Source organism: Cydia pomonella, chromosome 2 (assembly GCF_033807575.1).
Source record: "Cydia pomonella isolate Wapato2018A chromosome 2, ilCydPomo1, whole genome shotgun sequence".
In the NCBI taxonomy this organism is placed as follows: Eukaryota; Metazoa; Arthropoda; class Insecta; order Lepidoptera; family Tortricidae; genus Cydia; species Cydia pomonella.
In genome coordinates, this window is record NC_084704.1 from 18016952 (window position 1) to 18032838 (window position 15887).

At 39.2% G+C, this 15887-nt stretch overlaps 3 protein-coding genes and 1 long non-coding RNA gene across 5 annotated transcripts; 2 read left to right on the forward strand and 2 right to left on the reverse strand.

Moving 5' to 3' along the window:
* Positions 1 to 1835: 1835 nt before the first annotated feature.
* On the forward strand, positions 1836 to 11402 carry LOC133534556 (uncharacterized). 2 transcript variants are annotated; one of them, XR_009802054.1, is made up of 2 exons: positions 1836 to 4726; positions 11246 to 11402. It is a non-coding gene; the product is annotated as an uncharacterized LOC133534556 (long non-coding RNA). The 2 variants fall into 2 exon arrangements; XR_009802053.1 differs by lacking the exon at positions 1836 to 4726 and adding an exon at positions 9657 to 10683.
* LOC133534555 (acidic leucine-rich nuclear phosphoprotein 32 family member B-like) lies at positions 7324 to 11330 on the reverse strand. Its single transcript, XM_061873719.1, has 3 exons — positions 11090 to 11330; positions 9458 to 9650; positions 7324 to 9286 (listed from the first exon to the last, which is right to left on the reverse strand). The coding sequence occupies exons 1-3, from the start codon at positions 11186 to 11188 to the stop codon at positions 9234 to 9236; spliced, it is 345 nt and encodes a 114-aa protein (XP_061729703.1). The 5' UTR covers positions 11189 to 11330; the 3' UTR covers positions 7324 to 9233.
* A 567-nt stretch (positions 11403 to 11969) lies between the features above and the next one.
* On the forward strand, positions 11970 to 14630 carry LOC133534553 (bromodomain-containing protein 4-like). Its single transcript, XM_061873717.1, has 3 exons — positions 11970 to 12454; positions 12609 to 12761; positions 13582 to 14630. The coding sequence occupies exons 1-3, from the start codon at positions 12212 to 12214 to the stop codon at positions 14479 to 14481; spliced, it is 1296 nt and encodes a 431-aa protein (XP_061729701.1). The 5' UTR covers positions 11970 to 12211; the 3' UTR covers positions 14482 to 14630.
* Positions 12477 to 15231, reverse strand: LOC133534551 (uncharacterized). The gene is made up of 2 exons (XM_061873716.1): positions 14659 to 15231; positions 12477 to 13585 (listed from the first exon to the last, which is right to left on the reverse strand). Exons 1-2 carry the CDS (start codon positions 15199 to 15201, stop codon positions 12770 to 12772), a joined length of 1359 nt encoding a protein of 452 aa, XP_061729700.1. The 5' UTR covers positions 15202 to 15231; the 3' UTR covers positions 12477 to 12769.
* Positions 15232 to 15887: the final 656 nt, after the last annotated feature.

Sequence of the window (15887 nt, forward strand, 5' to 3'; positions counted from 1 at the left end):
CTTGTGTGGAATTTTTGTTCGTGTACTTTCTTGAAAGTCCAGCACTCTGCTCCATATGTCATGGCTGGTCGAACAGCCGTTTTGTACACTTTGCCTTTTACTCTGATGGGCATTTTGTTATCGCAAAGGACACTCGATAATGATCTCCATTTAAGCCATCCGGTGTTGATACGGTGATCTACGTCTTTATCGACTTTTGCATCAGAAGTAAGCACCGACCCTAGATATTTGAAACTATTTACTTTAGGTAGTGCTTGATTGTCTATGTAAATATTGCACCCAGTTTCTTCAGTCCCTCCAAACTTACATTCCAAATATTCAGTTTTACTCCGGCTTATACGTAGCCCGTGGCTTTCTATGCGTGTTATCCATTGACAGAATGTTTCCTGAAGGTCTGTTGCATTTTTTGATAACAGGACGATATCATCCGCGTAAAGCATACATTCTAGTGTGGCCTTTTGTATGTCCCTGGTAATGTAGTCCATGCACACGTTAAACAGTAGAGAGCTCAATGCTGATCCTTGATGGACCCCTACTTCTACGCAGAATGGATCACTAAGGCCGGCAGGGCTTTTGACCTGCGTTTTGGTATTTTTATACATATCTTGGACTATAGATATGTAGTACTCTGGAATGTTATGGGCTCTCATCGCTTGCCACACTAGCCTTCGGGGAACTCTATCGAAAGCCTTTTCTAAGTCAATGAAAAGGAGATACAAATTTTCTTTATTCAAACGGTGTTTTTCCATCACAACTCATAAATAAAACGATTCTGTCATAAAAATTGTATGAAAATAAATTGACCCATGAATAATTCTGCTTTGGAAATGTCTTTAAGGACTTCTTATACGTTTTATTTGTTAGTCATAAGTATGTTAAAAATATGGCGGTTGATTTTTTTTAAATTTTGGTTACTTTGCATTTTTTAAATTGTATGAGGATATTTCAAATCACAAAATCATAGCGAGTACAGCGACCACTAAATTATTTGCAAATGAGTTCAAATTATTCCATAATATAATAAAGGGAGTCTTGTGAAGATAAAATCTATTTCTTTTTTTTTTGCTACATACAAAGTAAAGTTGGACCACCCTATTCGATAATTATGTATTTTTGTCAATTTAGTTTTTACTAATTGTTCTCAACAGTAGAGGTCTACAGCTCACAGAGCTACTAGTTAGTTAATAATATAAAATCGTAATTATTAATAAATTACTTAAAATGTATCAGAAACGTAATTTGAATATACGAGGGTGTATTGAAAAATTCGCGGCCTGAATAGTTAAAAAAAAGATATTTTTTAATTTATTTTTATTTTTCTACATATTCCCCGTCGAGTTGAATGCACTTGTTCCATCTGGATTCCAGAGCCATTACACCACTTTTGAAGAAGCTTTCCTCGAGACCTTCAAAATAGGCATCCACCTCAGCTTGGACCTCGGCGTTGCTAGAAAATTTCATACCACCCATATGTTTTTTTAAATTGGGGAACAGATGAAAGTCCGATGGTGCTAAATCGGGTGAATAGGGTGGGTGGGGCAATAATTCAAACCCATATTTGGAAATCTCCGCCATCGATTTTAGTGACGTGTGAACACATGCATTGTTCTGGTGGAAGATAACTTTATTTGTCAACATTCCAGGTCTTTTTTTATCTTCAGAGCCTCGCGTAATCTGCGTAATAACTCGCAATAATAGTCGGAATTTATAGTTTTACCTCTCTGGAGATAGTCAACCATTATTATTCCCTTTGCATCCCATAAAACAGATGCCATGACTTTATTGGCCGACAAAATTGCTGTGGCATTTGGGAGGCGGAGATCCAGGAGGAACCCACTGCTTCGATTGCTGTTTGGTCTCTGGTGTATAGTGGTGGACCCACGTCTCGTCCATAGTTACAAATCTGTCCAAAAAGTCTTGAGTATCGGCTTCATACAGGTCTAGACATTCACGTGAATTAGTACGGCGAGCGATTTTTTGTTCCACTGAAAGAAGCCTCGGGACCCATCTCGCCGACACCTTGGAAAAACCTAATTCGTTGACTATAATACGAGGGTGGGATGATAAGTAACTGGCCTAAGTAGAAAATACTTGAATTTCGGTGTTAAAACTAATTTTATTTTTCGACATAGTCTCCACCTAGCTCTATGCACTTATTCCATCTTCGCTCTAAAGCTGCGATGCCCTCCATAAAATGATTCTTTTCGAGGCCTGCAAAATACTCCTCCACAGCGGCTATGACGGCATCATTAGTGGCAAATTTCTGTCCACCCAAAAAAGTTTTAAGCTTCGGGAACAGGTGGAAGTCGGATGGTGCCAGATCAGGCGAATAAGGTGGATGGGGCAGCAAATCATACTTTAATTCGCCGATTTTTGCCATGGCTTTAACACATGTGTGAACCCTAGCGTTGTCTTGATGGAAGATGTTTTTTTTTTTGCTAAGCCTGGTCGTTTTTGATGAATGCATTGATGAAGCTTATCTAAAAGATTAGCATAGTATTCCCCATTAATAGTTTTACCTTTGGGAAGGTAGTCTATCATCAAAATTCCACTAGCATCCCAAAAGACGGAAGCCATAACTTTTCCAGCCGACTTTACAGCCATAGCTTTTTTGGGACCCGAACATCCAGATTCAGTCCACTGTTTTGATTGAATTTTTGATTCTGGCGTGTAGTGGTGAACCCATGTTTCATCTGTTGTTACAAATCGACGCAAAAAATCAGCTTTATTTTTCTGAAAACGATCCAAACATTCTTCCGAATTTTGCACGCGGATTCTTTTTTGATCGTGCGTAAGCAATCGCGGCACCCAACGGGCGGATAACTTTTTCATATTTAATTCTTCACTTAGAATATGATGTACCCGTTCCTTTGATATCCCTGTAGTGTCAGCTATTTCTGATAACTTCAATCGTCGATCTGCCAAAACCATATCGTGCACTTTGGAGACCATTTCCGGAGTTGTGGCACTTTTTGGACGTCCAGAGCGGGCTTCATCTTGGACACTTGTACGGCCTCGTTTAAATTCAGCCACCCAGTTTTTTACTGTGGCGTGAGAAAGAGCACATTCACCTAAAACATTCTTTAACTCTTCATAAATACCTATCCCCTTCATACCCTTCATGTAAAGAAACTTTATCACCGCTCTTTGTTCAATTTTATCCATTTTGAAAACAATCGTCACAATATATTTTCAAATAACAGAAAATCGATAAAATATTTAAGCCATCAAATTTAAATTTCGAACACAGATAGCCAGAGACACGAAGCTTAAATTACGCTAGTTTATTTTTAAATTCAAACTTTTTAAATAGCTAAGGCCAGTTACTTATCATCCCGCCCTCGTATATCATAAGAGATGCCTACGATGTCAGCTATTTCCCGCACCTTTAATCGCCGGTCTTTCATTATCATTTCGCATATAATTGCCACATTGTCCGTGTTAGTCACCGTTGTTCAATGCCGGATTTAGAGGTCTGGAGGCCTCGGGCAATAAAGGAGTGGAGGCCCCCTGGCCCCAAAATTTTTCCAAATAAAATGGTAAATTTACCAAATTCTCTATTGTGGGGCCCCTCTTTTGTGGAGGCCCGGGGCAGTAGCCCCGGTTGCCCTCCCCTAAATCCGGCCCTGCCGTTGTTGGCCTCCCGGGACGAGGGTCATCTGCGATACTATCTCGTCCACGCTTGAATTCAGCTGCCCATTTTTTCACCATCGTATATGATGGACAGGATTGCCCTAATGTACTTTGCATATCATCATAAATTTGCTTCTGTGTCAATCCTTTTTTATGCAGGTATTTAATCACAGCACGCTGCTCTAATTTCTCCATTTTCACGATATCTACCGACACGTAACTTTAAATATGCCGTAAAATTGCTTTTAAATATAGACGCCAATTGAAATTTCGCGGGAAAACAATTGAATAATGACAGTTTAAAATGGCGGCAGAAAAAAGTAAAAAGTTTTTTTTTAATTGGCCAGGCCGCGAATTTTTCAATCAACCCTCGTAGCACTAACCTCGTAAGGCCCAAGGTCCTACCTATAGGACTTATTCAGTTCGATTAAATTTAAATCATATTCAATTAGGACAGAGTTGCATTTGTTTTATTTCGTGCAATTTCCAAACAAAATAAAATCAACTATATTCCGTGCACTATAGGTTTAAATTCCAGTGGCAAATTTTGGATTTTTCATTTCTATGGCTGGGCCTTAAGAGGCTAAAATAGCATAAGGGTCATTAATTTCAGTAGTAAATTGATATAATTACTACACAATGGTATCTTTTTAACATTGGCAACATGTGCGAGTGAGACACAGGGCTCTAGTGATTATATGCTCTTTGGGCTCTGGTTTTGCTATTTCAAGTGGACCGTTTTCTCTAGTCTGGTACGAACACCTTTCTGGCTCGGTGATAAGGTTCAATTTGGTATGGCAAGAAGTCATTGCGCTCTCCACTTTAATATAAACCTTTCATGGCCACAGCTCGTGAGCTCCTCTAACTAATGTACACTGTCCCGCGGCTTGGCTCGCCACTCGCACGCGAATGTAAATACACCTTTAGAATAATTTGGTCTTTATCGCGATAACCGCGTACCGTTAGGCCACAGAACAAGAACGCCGAGAACCAGTAGCGCTATCTGTTCCAGTCAGCGCTCACTACTAATGTCCATATTTGTTGCTAGATGACGCTGCTATGACATTCACGACACGTGACCGCTCCTACACAGGTAAAGCTGTATGCACCACATTTATCTACCATTATCTAAAACTACTACATCGATACATTTAATCTTCCTTAGGTCTCTTACCTAACCTAACTAAAAAAATATACAAATTCTTTATTTCATAATCACTGACCTATCACCATAGACAGTTAGTCCTCATAAGGCTAATCTGCCAAAAGTGAAGCCGAAACTCGATCGATGTGTGCGTGCGACGCTCGGGTCTTACGCTCAGCGACACACACATATATACAAAAATGGGTTGCCAGAGTCCATTTATTCCCCTTATAGTAGATGGATTTTAACCACATCCTTATACTTGGCTATCAATCATTTGGGAGTGTGTATGTAGATATTAAATTTGTCACAAAAGCTTTCAAGGTTTCTTTTAAGGACTTTGCATTTCTGTACTTTGTGAAATAATGTTTAAATAAAAAAAACTTTTATTTTACAAATGTGCACAGATAATAGCTGGTAGAATTGACTTTGGAATAATGATTTTAAATGATAAATATTTAATGACGATCATTTGGATTTGATTTTATTTGACTAATATTTTCTTCGGGTTGGTGTGGTGAAAAGTTTTGTGTTTCACTTGGGGCAAAATTTGTTTAACTCTCGTAACTTGAAACCCTCGCAACGCTCAAGATTCCATTTTTCGACATTTTGGATCTTTATTTAGCTCGAGTAGCAATATTAGCACGAGCGGTTAAACAACAACTTTTCCACTTGTAAAACAAATAACTATTTATCGTCAGTACTAGTAATTGTACCTGCAGGCCTAGCCAAGGTGGCAATCGCTATTGCTTCGAACAACGAAACGCTTTGTGTCTCTCTATCAGTCTTCCATATAAGTGCGACAGTGACCGTTGCGTTTCGTTTTTACAGACCTTAACTGTAACACCTGTGTTCCACAAATAAAATTTACTTTACTTGCTCATCAAAATGGCGAGAGCATATTCGACTATGTTTAGTCGGTTTCCATATTGCATCGTTCCTATTTAATCTAATTTTTTCCGTCCATCTCGCAGACAGAAGCGGATCAGTCGGAAATCTAAAACGAATATCACACAAAATAAAAATATGAATTTATACTGTAATTTTATAAAAGAAAACATAATTTGAAATAAAAGAATGAAAAACTAAAAAAGAATATTTTCTATAGTCACACAAGGAACTTAAAGTAAGCATATTAATTTTATCAATGTAATCGTCATGCCTCATTTGGAGGAAAAAAGATTCATATCACCTGGCAACATTTATAAGTAATGGCGGCTGACGAAAATTTGGATTTTTGTATTTACAATTACGTAAAAATATCACATTATACTGGATACTTACGCGTGAAATGTTATATCAGGCGGTTTGTTTTTATTCACTGATGTGTTGTGACACCAATTTACCGCACAAACAACCATCATTCTTGTATTTTTTAATTTATAACCGGGAGGTGTACACAAACCAACTCGACCTTGAGTACTGCGAGGGCCGTTCGGATACGATGACACGAGGGCGACATAATGTCGTACTCGAAATGGCTTCACTAGGGATGTACAGACTAGGCATCTAGGCTAGTTATAAATCTATGTTCATAATAATATACATTTTTGTGATGCAGGGGATGGAGTCGCCCGGTAAGCAAAACAATGCTCGAGTTGGGAGGCACCGCTTAACCCTAGATTTATAAGTAGTAAATATATATATATATATATATATTATAGTATAACTACAAGTATAGGTAATTGTACAAATTTACTAGTTAAGAAGTTTTTAACTTATTTCTAAGACATGCATTAACACTCTGATTCACTTTTCCTGTTAATTCTTATTTGTTTGATTGAATTTACGGTGTGAATATTGACTGAGACGGGCGTTTATGTGTGTGTGTATTCTAGTACTCGGATCTTAGCAGCTTCTCTGTTTCCTCATAGGTTTTAGTTTTAAGCCACTTAGAGATGTAATTTACATTCGTGGTGTGGTATGGTTTTGAGTGAATTTCTAATTATCTGTCGATTTTATTATATAGGTAGGACCGAGTTAAACCGCGATCTAGCAAATTTAGTTCTCGTATTTAGCTACATTAACCATATTTCTTTTGTTTTTATAATTAGGGTTGTTAATTAACCTTTTCGCCCCCATTGACTTGATACAAAGTCAGTAAGTACATTTGAGTGTCCCACACGCCACTTGCTGTTGCAATTTGTGGCTTAGCGTTGGTGACACTATAACTTCATGGACCTTTTCAGGATCAGATTCCCAATTTTAAATTCCCTTTGAACGCCATACCATGATCATAGGCTTTAACAAACCATAAAACCTTACCTGATAGAGTGAAGGTTACATTGATAACGTACGTATGACTTCTTAATAAAATCCTTCGAGACTTCTCGTGTTTATTTTATATGTATATCTGGCACAAAATTCAAAATAGCTGTTCGCTCTTCGAATATTTGTACGGTATGGACACTGCTTTATGTGCGACCAGCAATATAAAACACTATTGCGCGTCACGCAAGTGCGAAGTCTTATGTATTTTTATAGCAATGAAGTGAGGCTTGTGGGTTTTCCAAGCCTTTCCTCTGGGACAAATAAATAAGCTTAAAAACAAAATAACATTTTACTTAAAATCGGTTGTATTTACATTTCGTCCATCGTAGAAAATCAATAGTGTTCAACATCACAAATAAATAAAATCGTACTAAGGTATTCACATTTAGCCGCATATCGTACACAATATGCGATATTACCACAAAATGAAAAGGCGGGACGATACGATTTACTCATAAGATAAATTTATTTATTTCATTTTATACTCAATTGCTGCTAATGAAAATACATTTGCTCCCTTTGGTATTTCGATCGCCAACGGAACAATTCTCTAAATGCTTCCGAATACATCTTCCAGTCTCCCACTGAAGCCGGACGTTATGTAAAAATAGTTTCATTAATTAACATTATTATTGGTGCATCACACCCGTGCCCCACGAAAGACTGCAAAGGTGAATTACCGGAGTGAAAACTGATTCAACGAGTAGTATCAACATCACTCGCATGTTACTATCGCCGCCCGGGCGTCGGTCGCTCGCCGGCTGCCATGGCAGCAAACGATTGGACGCCGAATGCATCGTTATCAGAGCCAGTTCTCAAGCCGAGCGGCGATGTATCGCGCGCGCCGGGTGATTTTCCGCACGGAGGAGCGCGTTGCCATGTCGTGGTACGGGGGCGCGATAGACGCCGGTCCGCGGGCGCGGGCCGGGGGGGACCCACGCCGAGCGCGCGGCAAATCGAACGAGGCCACGCGGGCCGCGGGCGCGGGGCGCCGACGCGCCACCCTGCCCCGCCCCGCCCCCGGCACACGTCACGCCGGCTCCCCTATGCCCTTCCATAAAAAACGTACCATCCTACACACTAAATCACGTAAACCTAGGAATCTCGTAATCTACACCTTGAAACACTGGAATACCGAACTGAAGGTTCTATCCTAATTAAATTATGGACAAAAATTACAGGCCGGGTTTTAGTCATGTTTATCTTCGCGGAGACCGGCACGCTCTATCTCTACGTACAGATGAAACGCGCGGTCGCGCGAAGTATGCAATATAATGGTAAAATTGTGATTTTTTTCACTGGAAATAATAGCCCGGGGATTACGAAAAACCTTATCTCAGTCGGCAGCCAGCGTTGCGATATTTACTTCCTCTGGAACTCTGAACTCCTACAGGACGTCCATTTAATTTACTTTCACTTTAATTATGTAGTTTTCAATTCATTTGCATGGTAAAAATTCATTTTCGATCGGTCCCGAAGAAATTCGGAGTTGGAAGGAGATAGGGAGTCATACGAAACGAGATTAAGTATGTATCTTCGGTTTCAGATGAAGGTGCTGAATTGACAAACGATGCCATGTTACAGACTGATTTTATAAATCACAGGCTTTACTTACTATATTCTAAATATGTACACAAACTCATCAACAAGAAAAAAATGAAGATTGAGCTTAGTGAATTAGCTTACAAGCTACTACAGGTAATGCAATGTAGAAAGTATATATTATTACATTGAATAAGTCCCTATTGCATAGAAAAATATCACAATTTTACCATTCAAAAGGCTTGTGGGTAAACCTAGAATACAATTTGGATTTCACTTATTCTTTACTTTCCGAAAAACACATTTGTACATTTTAACAGCATTCCATTAAGTCTTAATTAGGTATAGCTCACTGCACTGAGCCAAAATTAAAGATACGGCTTCGGTATCAAACTTAAACATTGTAAAAAATTGAAAATCTGCATTGGATTTGATTTCTTAATTACATTTGTCATTAAATAAAACTGCACCCGTGTTAGGTGGGAGCGATGTCGGCCCCGCGTGTTCCCAACTGTTAGTCTGTCTGTTTGTGTGTTGGGGCTGTTTATGGCCAGTTGAGGCGAGGCGAGGCCGCGCTAGTCCGGGGCGTCACGACCACTAACACTTCACTGTGACATTGTCCTTAAAGAGGCACAAAGGCGTATTACGCGTCTTCTTCCTCTTCCTCACCTAATAGCTCCTCCTCTACTTCTTCATCTGTAACAAAAACAACAGCTATTAAAACTGAATTTAAACTGATATACACAATAAAGTACTATATCTACATTAAAAAAAATACCGAAATGAGGAAAGCATCTAGATCACTAAATTAATTCATGTAATTTCAATTATGTGGTTAGTCGCGATGTTTTTATCAGCCTTGTTTACCTTCGAGATCGTCGTCCTCTCCCTCTCCTTCAACTTCCTCGTCTTCCTCGCCCTCTTCCCCCTCCACGTCCTCATCGTCATCGTCATCACCCTCACCCTCTCCCTCTAGGTCTTCCTCATCACTGTGAGGCTCCTCGTCGCCGCCGCCGCCATTTTCCTCCTTTCGCGCCTTTTTTGCTTCCGTTGCCTTTTCCTATAACAGAATAATCGATATTTATTGGCGGGAAAAAACAAACATTCTTATTATTTATTTACATATGCTATGCATACACACCGCCTTGAAGCTATTCAAGATCGAAATAATCATTTAGCAAGTAATAACTGGCCATTAGCCAAATGATTTCAATGTTCTCGCAATGTAATGTGTATTGTCGGAAAAAGTGTCCTTTAGAGATAATGAGAGACGCAGGTGACAAAGATTCGTTACGATAAAGAAGCGTGGGTTATTAGTTGTGTAGGGGGAGAGCGCCGTAAAGCGCGGGGCCGGCGCCTTACGGCCGATATTCCCGTAGCAGCCTGCGGAACGCGGTCACCGCGCATACGTAACCGCCGAGCGTCGACGAATAATCAACGCTTAAGCGACAATATTCGAGCGCATTTACACATAACCTAATTTATTATTAAAATAGACATAAAAAGTGTAAGTTAGCCTATCGCTATTCAAACCAATTTATTTCATAATAATAGCTACGCGCGTTAGTGTGTACTTATTTAGGTTACGAATAAGAAAAGAGACGAGATAAAATTCCCATAAGTCGTTTTCCTTTCATTTCAAGATGTTATTCACAAAATACAATCGATTTTAACGTTGCCCTCTAGTTTAGGGCTTGGTGTAAACAATCTACCCCTATCAGTCTAATGACTAGGTGTAAAACAAAGAACGTATCAATACAAAACGAGTACATGACATGATGCAAATAATGCCGGATCATTGACGTTCTTTCTATGTAACCATTAAAGTGAAATAATAATGCGCAAGTGTTAGAACAGTGTGGGACCTAGTTTTGGTAGCAATAGGAAAACGTACCAAATCAGGTTTAGTTAGGTACCAACCAAACATTGGCAAGGTAACTGACAGCCAAACACCGGACACTTGACGTTCGCCGGCCATATTACCGATCAAGCGTCACGCTGCCATGAGCATATGCCCTAAGAAAACTTAAAAATAGACGATGGTACGCAATAAAATCAATAACAAACAGATCAATCGAAGCATAATTATAATCGTAAGGACATTATTTTGTTTTGGACTGACAGACAAACGCAGTGCCTTCTCGCGCCATGTTTTTCGCCAAGGTCATACCTCTGTATAGGAAAACTGGTAAACAAAGCTATCGGAGTAGACATAAGTCCTCCTTTACGGAATACTCCAACGAGGGTCATCATTCAGCATCATGGTACTGACTCATCGATTACCTCATACAAAAATGCAGAACTAACATAAATGACATCCAAAAATACGCCGGCTCGATATGCCTTCACACTTGTGCCCAAAGGGGCTGATTACTATTCACCACGTGGTAAATTATTAAGACATGAATAATAAAGAAATTTTCTTGAACAGCCTATAATAACGTTCAATAAAATGGCGCGGGATTATGTGAATACGCTTACGAATACATGTGCACTTACCTCTGCCGCTCTTTTCGTTGCTTTCAGGTCACTTTTCGCGTCCTTCTCATCTCCCACCTTTTCCACGGCCACTTCACTGTTATTTTCCTTGGTGCTCATGATTGTTCTGATTTTGGCGTTAGTTACTAGAAATAGCTAAGTTGTACAACTCTTCAGGTCCGACGCGCGACTGACTGACCGGCGACGACACAGGCGAGTTTGAAAACGAAGATGGCGCGGGCTTCCACACGCGTTCTGTGATTGGCCGAGACAGTCCGCCATTAACTAATTGTGACTAGCATGTGGAAAATATTGTCAATTACAATATTCGATATTTTGTGTTTTACTTTAGAAAATATGATATGAATCATTTTTTACTTTTATTTTAATCCTTTGTAATAATATTACGGCAGCCAGGCAAGTCATATGTTTTTATATAGCAGAAAAGTAATATTTGATGAGCTTTAATTAGTTCTATGTTTCACCACTACATGTCGCTATTGTCTATGACAGTTGTAGATGGAAAAAAGCGGGAAAATAAACAGATTAAGTAACCCTTTTTAAACATTTTCAATATCTTCTTTTTAGCCAAAGATCGTTACTTGTTATAGAAATATACAGTCGCGACTCTAAAAATCTACTTTTTTCTGCCCAAAATATTATAATTTATCATTTTAAGGTCCATCTTGAGAGGAAAGGGGACGGCCACTTCTCCATACAAACGTAGTCCACATTTTCCTCTCTGGATATTGAGTCCTACGTTTGACTTTTTTTATATTTAGATTTTTGTAATAATTAGGAGCGTAAACCTAATTTCATACAAATAAATGAGCCTACCTAACTCTTATAAATATTAAAATTTCGAAAATAAAAACAAACGTAGAGGCATAGGCTGTACTAAAAGTATTAATAGACGATCGAATATGGTGCGCTCCGTACCGCGAACTTGGTCTGCTCGGAACAATATTCGATGGTGTGTACAGCGGTCCGCCGGACAATATTATTATTATTGACGGTGCGGTGGTTCGATGATTCTCCCAAAGGATATGGTGCGGTCCGCACCAAATTCGCTCGTGTAGACGGGCCACCGCACCGTTCCGAGCGTTAGTCGCGGATCTACAACCGAGCGAGACACACGTCACAATGTCGTCTGAATCCGTAAATATAGCTGAAAAACAATTAATAGTGGAAGTGTTAGAACTTTACAAAGGTTTTCCGTGTTTGTGGGATTCAAGTCACGAACTTTACTGCAACAAAGATGCCCGCAGTCAAGCGTTACAAATAATTTTAGATAAATGGAAAACGGGTTACCCGCAGGCTACTACAGAGGAAGTTAAAAAAAAACTGGAACACCTTAGAGCTGCGTATAGACGTGAACGAAAGAAGGTAGGTAAATTACAAGTAAATATCACTCTTTAAAATCAGTATTTTATTTGTAATTAACATTGTTTTTCTAAATTTAATGGACTAATCCACTTTCTTACATATTTGTAATTCCTTTATTTTTATGAACGGTAGTACAGTGTATAACTATTTGTAGGTGGAATCCAGCAAATCAACTGGAGCTGGGTTGGGAGACGTGTACACGCCGTCCCTGTGGTACTATCCATATTTGACATTTCTTCATGAGAAGACTATGCCGGTATCCCAGGGAATCGATAATATACAAGGAACTCCAGATTCAGATAGCGAGGTGGGTAGTTAAATATTTAGCACATTAATCATTCTTTCTTGAAAATCAACACGGCCTTGATTGTTAAAATATTCTGTGAATATCTGTCTCGCCGCATTACCTTCTGCAGTACGCTGTCTATCTGTTCTATTGAGATTTACTGAGATATTATTATTCCGCCAATCTCCTGGACGGAAAGTATTGTTTGTAGTATCTTCCCGATCGACACAATTCCCTGTGACGTAGTTTGTAGACTTTTTTCTTAGAAAGTTGTGTAGTAAACATGAAGCCATTACTATTATTGGTACTTTTTTAACATTCATTGTGATGGGTTTTTTGAATACCCTAAAGCGTTCAGCTAATATACCGAATGTGTTTTCTACAATTCTCCTAGCTCTGGAAAGTCTATAGTTGTATATTCTTTTGTCATGTGTCAAGTTTTTCTGTGGGTAGGGCTTTAGAAGATTTTCATTCATGGCAAATGCACTGTCTGCAACTAAACAATATGGAGCAACTATATCAGATGACGGCAACACAGATGGTCGTGGTAAATTCAGTTGATCAGACAACATTTTATCATGAAATGATGTGTGATTAAATACTCCACCATCAGAAATACTTCCATTGGTACCTGCATTTACGTAAATAAATTCGTAATTGGCATTAACAATGCCAAGCAAAACTATGCTAAAAGTTCCCTTGTAATTGTAATACGTTGAACCGGAGTTTGGTGGCTTTTCGATAAGAATATGTTTCCCGTCCATTGCACCTAAACAATGATTGAACTGCCATTTTTGTTCAAAGTCTTTTGCTATTTGTAGCCATTCACTTTCTGTTTCAGGAACCTGTAACAAAAAAGGTAAAGAGTTCAACCAAGCGGCAAAATGAACTGTACAAGAAACAAGAAGAACTGATTCAGTCTGCGGCAGAATTAATCAAAGACAGCAACTCGCAGGACACCTCAGCCGATGCCTTTGGACGCTCAGTGAGCTTTCAGTTGAAAGAATTACCAAAAGTTCAAAGATGCATAGCCGAAAAAATAATTGGAGAACTACTGTTCTACGCTAAATTAGGAGAGCTTACTTTAGATACTTCCATAAACTTTAAAAAAAACATACATACTGCCACACAATACTCCTACTACACCCACCCTTATAGAAGCCATATTTATCCGCATCATGCATTCCCGTCCTCAACGTCTCCTCAATATTCACAAACATCACAGTCACCTAAATATTCACACACATCATCTGAACAATCGCAACCATCACAGTCTCCTCAACATTCAATAAACTTAAATAAAAACTTACATACTGGCACACAATCCTCATACCACACTCACCCATATAGAAACCATTTATATCAGCAACATTCATTACCGTCCTCACCATCTCCTCAATATATACAACAACCATCCCCGTCTCCTCAATATTCACAACCATCACCGTCCCCTCAATACATACAACAACCATCCCCGTCTCCTCAGTATTCACAACCATCACCGGCACCGTCCCCTCAACAATCGACACCCTCTCTACCACAAACACCGGCAGATTCGATTACTCTTCATTCAGCAGACACACATTTGAGTCAAGTTTTATTACCAGCTGACACTCTACTTGAGTTGACCCCAAGTGGGGAAACACAACATAATGAGCCAGACACTAGAGGAAGTGGTAATATGGATGTTTTTAGGGGCACAGGAAAACAACTTCAAGAATTCTTGATTTTTAAAAAATAATTACCTATGTAAATGTGTACACACATATGTGGCATTATCTATGAAAAGGGACCTAGATTATGAATACACTAATAACTCAATACCGACAACAAGGTCCCTACTCGTGGATAATGCCACATATTTTGATTTTAAATAAAAAATAGTATGAATTTTGACTTATTATTTATAAATACGTACCTTCATATAGTTTTTAAGCACTTTACATATTGCGTGACAGGTCTCTGGTATTATCTCAGACAACAGTTGCGATGATATACTTGTACCAAATTTGAGTTCGCTGAATTCTCTCCCTGACGCGAGATATTTTAAGGTTGCTAGCAATCTCTCTTCAGCTGTCACAGCTTTTCTCATGACTGTATCGGTTTTAGTTATATATGGTTTCACAAGTTCAAGCAATTCACTAAATGAATCGGAACTCATTCGGAGATATATACGAAAATCGTCATCATCAAGGTCTCTCACAAGTCGCACATGACTGTATGACTCTCGGTTTTTTAAATAGAATTTTGCCCATTGTTTTCTTTTTTTCCTCTGCTTTTTGATAGGTGTAATAGCTACGACGGATGCCACAACTAACGCGATTTTAGTTTGTTTGGATAAAGTCGGAGGCATGTCGACCTCACCGTTCCGTAGCACGAAAAGCACTGGACGGTGTTTGTACGGGTGCGGTGGTGTGGCGTGTAGAGCGCACCGCACCGGTCCGTCGGTTCGACGCACCATATTCGAACGTCTATTAATACTTTTATATTCAACCAATTGTCCAAAATATTTTCAATAATATTAATATCCAGAGAGGAAAATGAGGGCTACGTTTGTATGAATAGGCGATTTCGCGCGGGTCCTCCACTTTCGTCTTAATTTGATCTAACTATCATCTGACAAAGTATCAGCCGAGAGGTGATGACTGACGATATATGCTCCTGGCCCGCGATCTATTTCATGTTTATGGTCCTGCTCATGCCCTAGGTTCCCGTCAGAGCCGCCGTTTGCCGGTTTTCGGGCGGCAGACAAAGGAAGGGCAGCGTCAGGAGCAAGTAGAGTCAGACCAAGCTATTTCGGCAGCGATTTTGATAGCACAGACTGCGCAAGTGTTATTTTAAACATTAGACTTCTATGAAATTAAAATAATACTTGCACCGTCTGTACTATCAAAATCGCTGCCGAGTTAGCTTGGTCTTTATGCCGCAAAAACGTATGTTTTAACCTCTGTAAGTATTTAAATTCGATACTCTCAAGATAATCAAAATATATAGGGCACCTACTTCCCGTTAACGTAGAACTATGAAATTTGGCAAGTAGGTAATAATCGACTTACAAGTACTTACAAAGAAAAATCTAAAAAAAAATTATACTACGTCGGTGGCAAACAAGCATACGGCGCGCCTGATGGTTAGTAGTTACTGCAA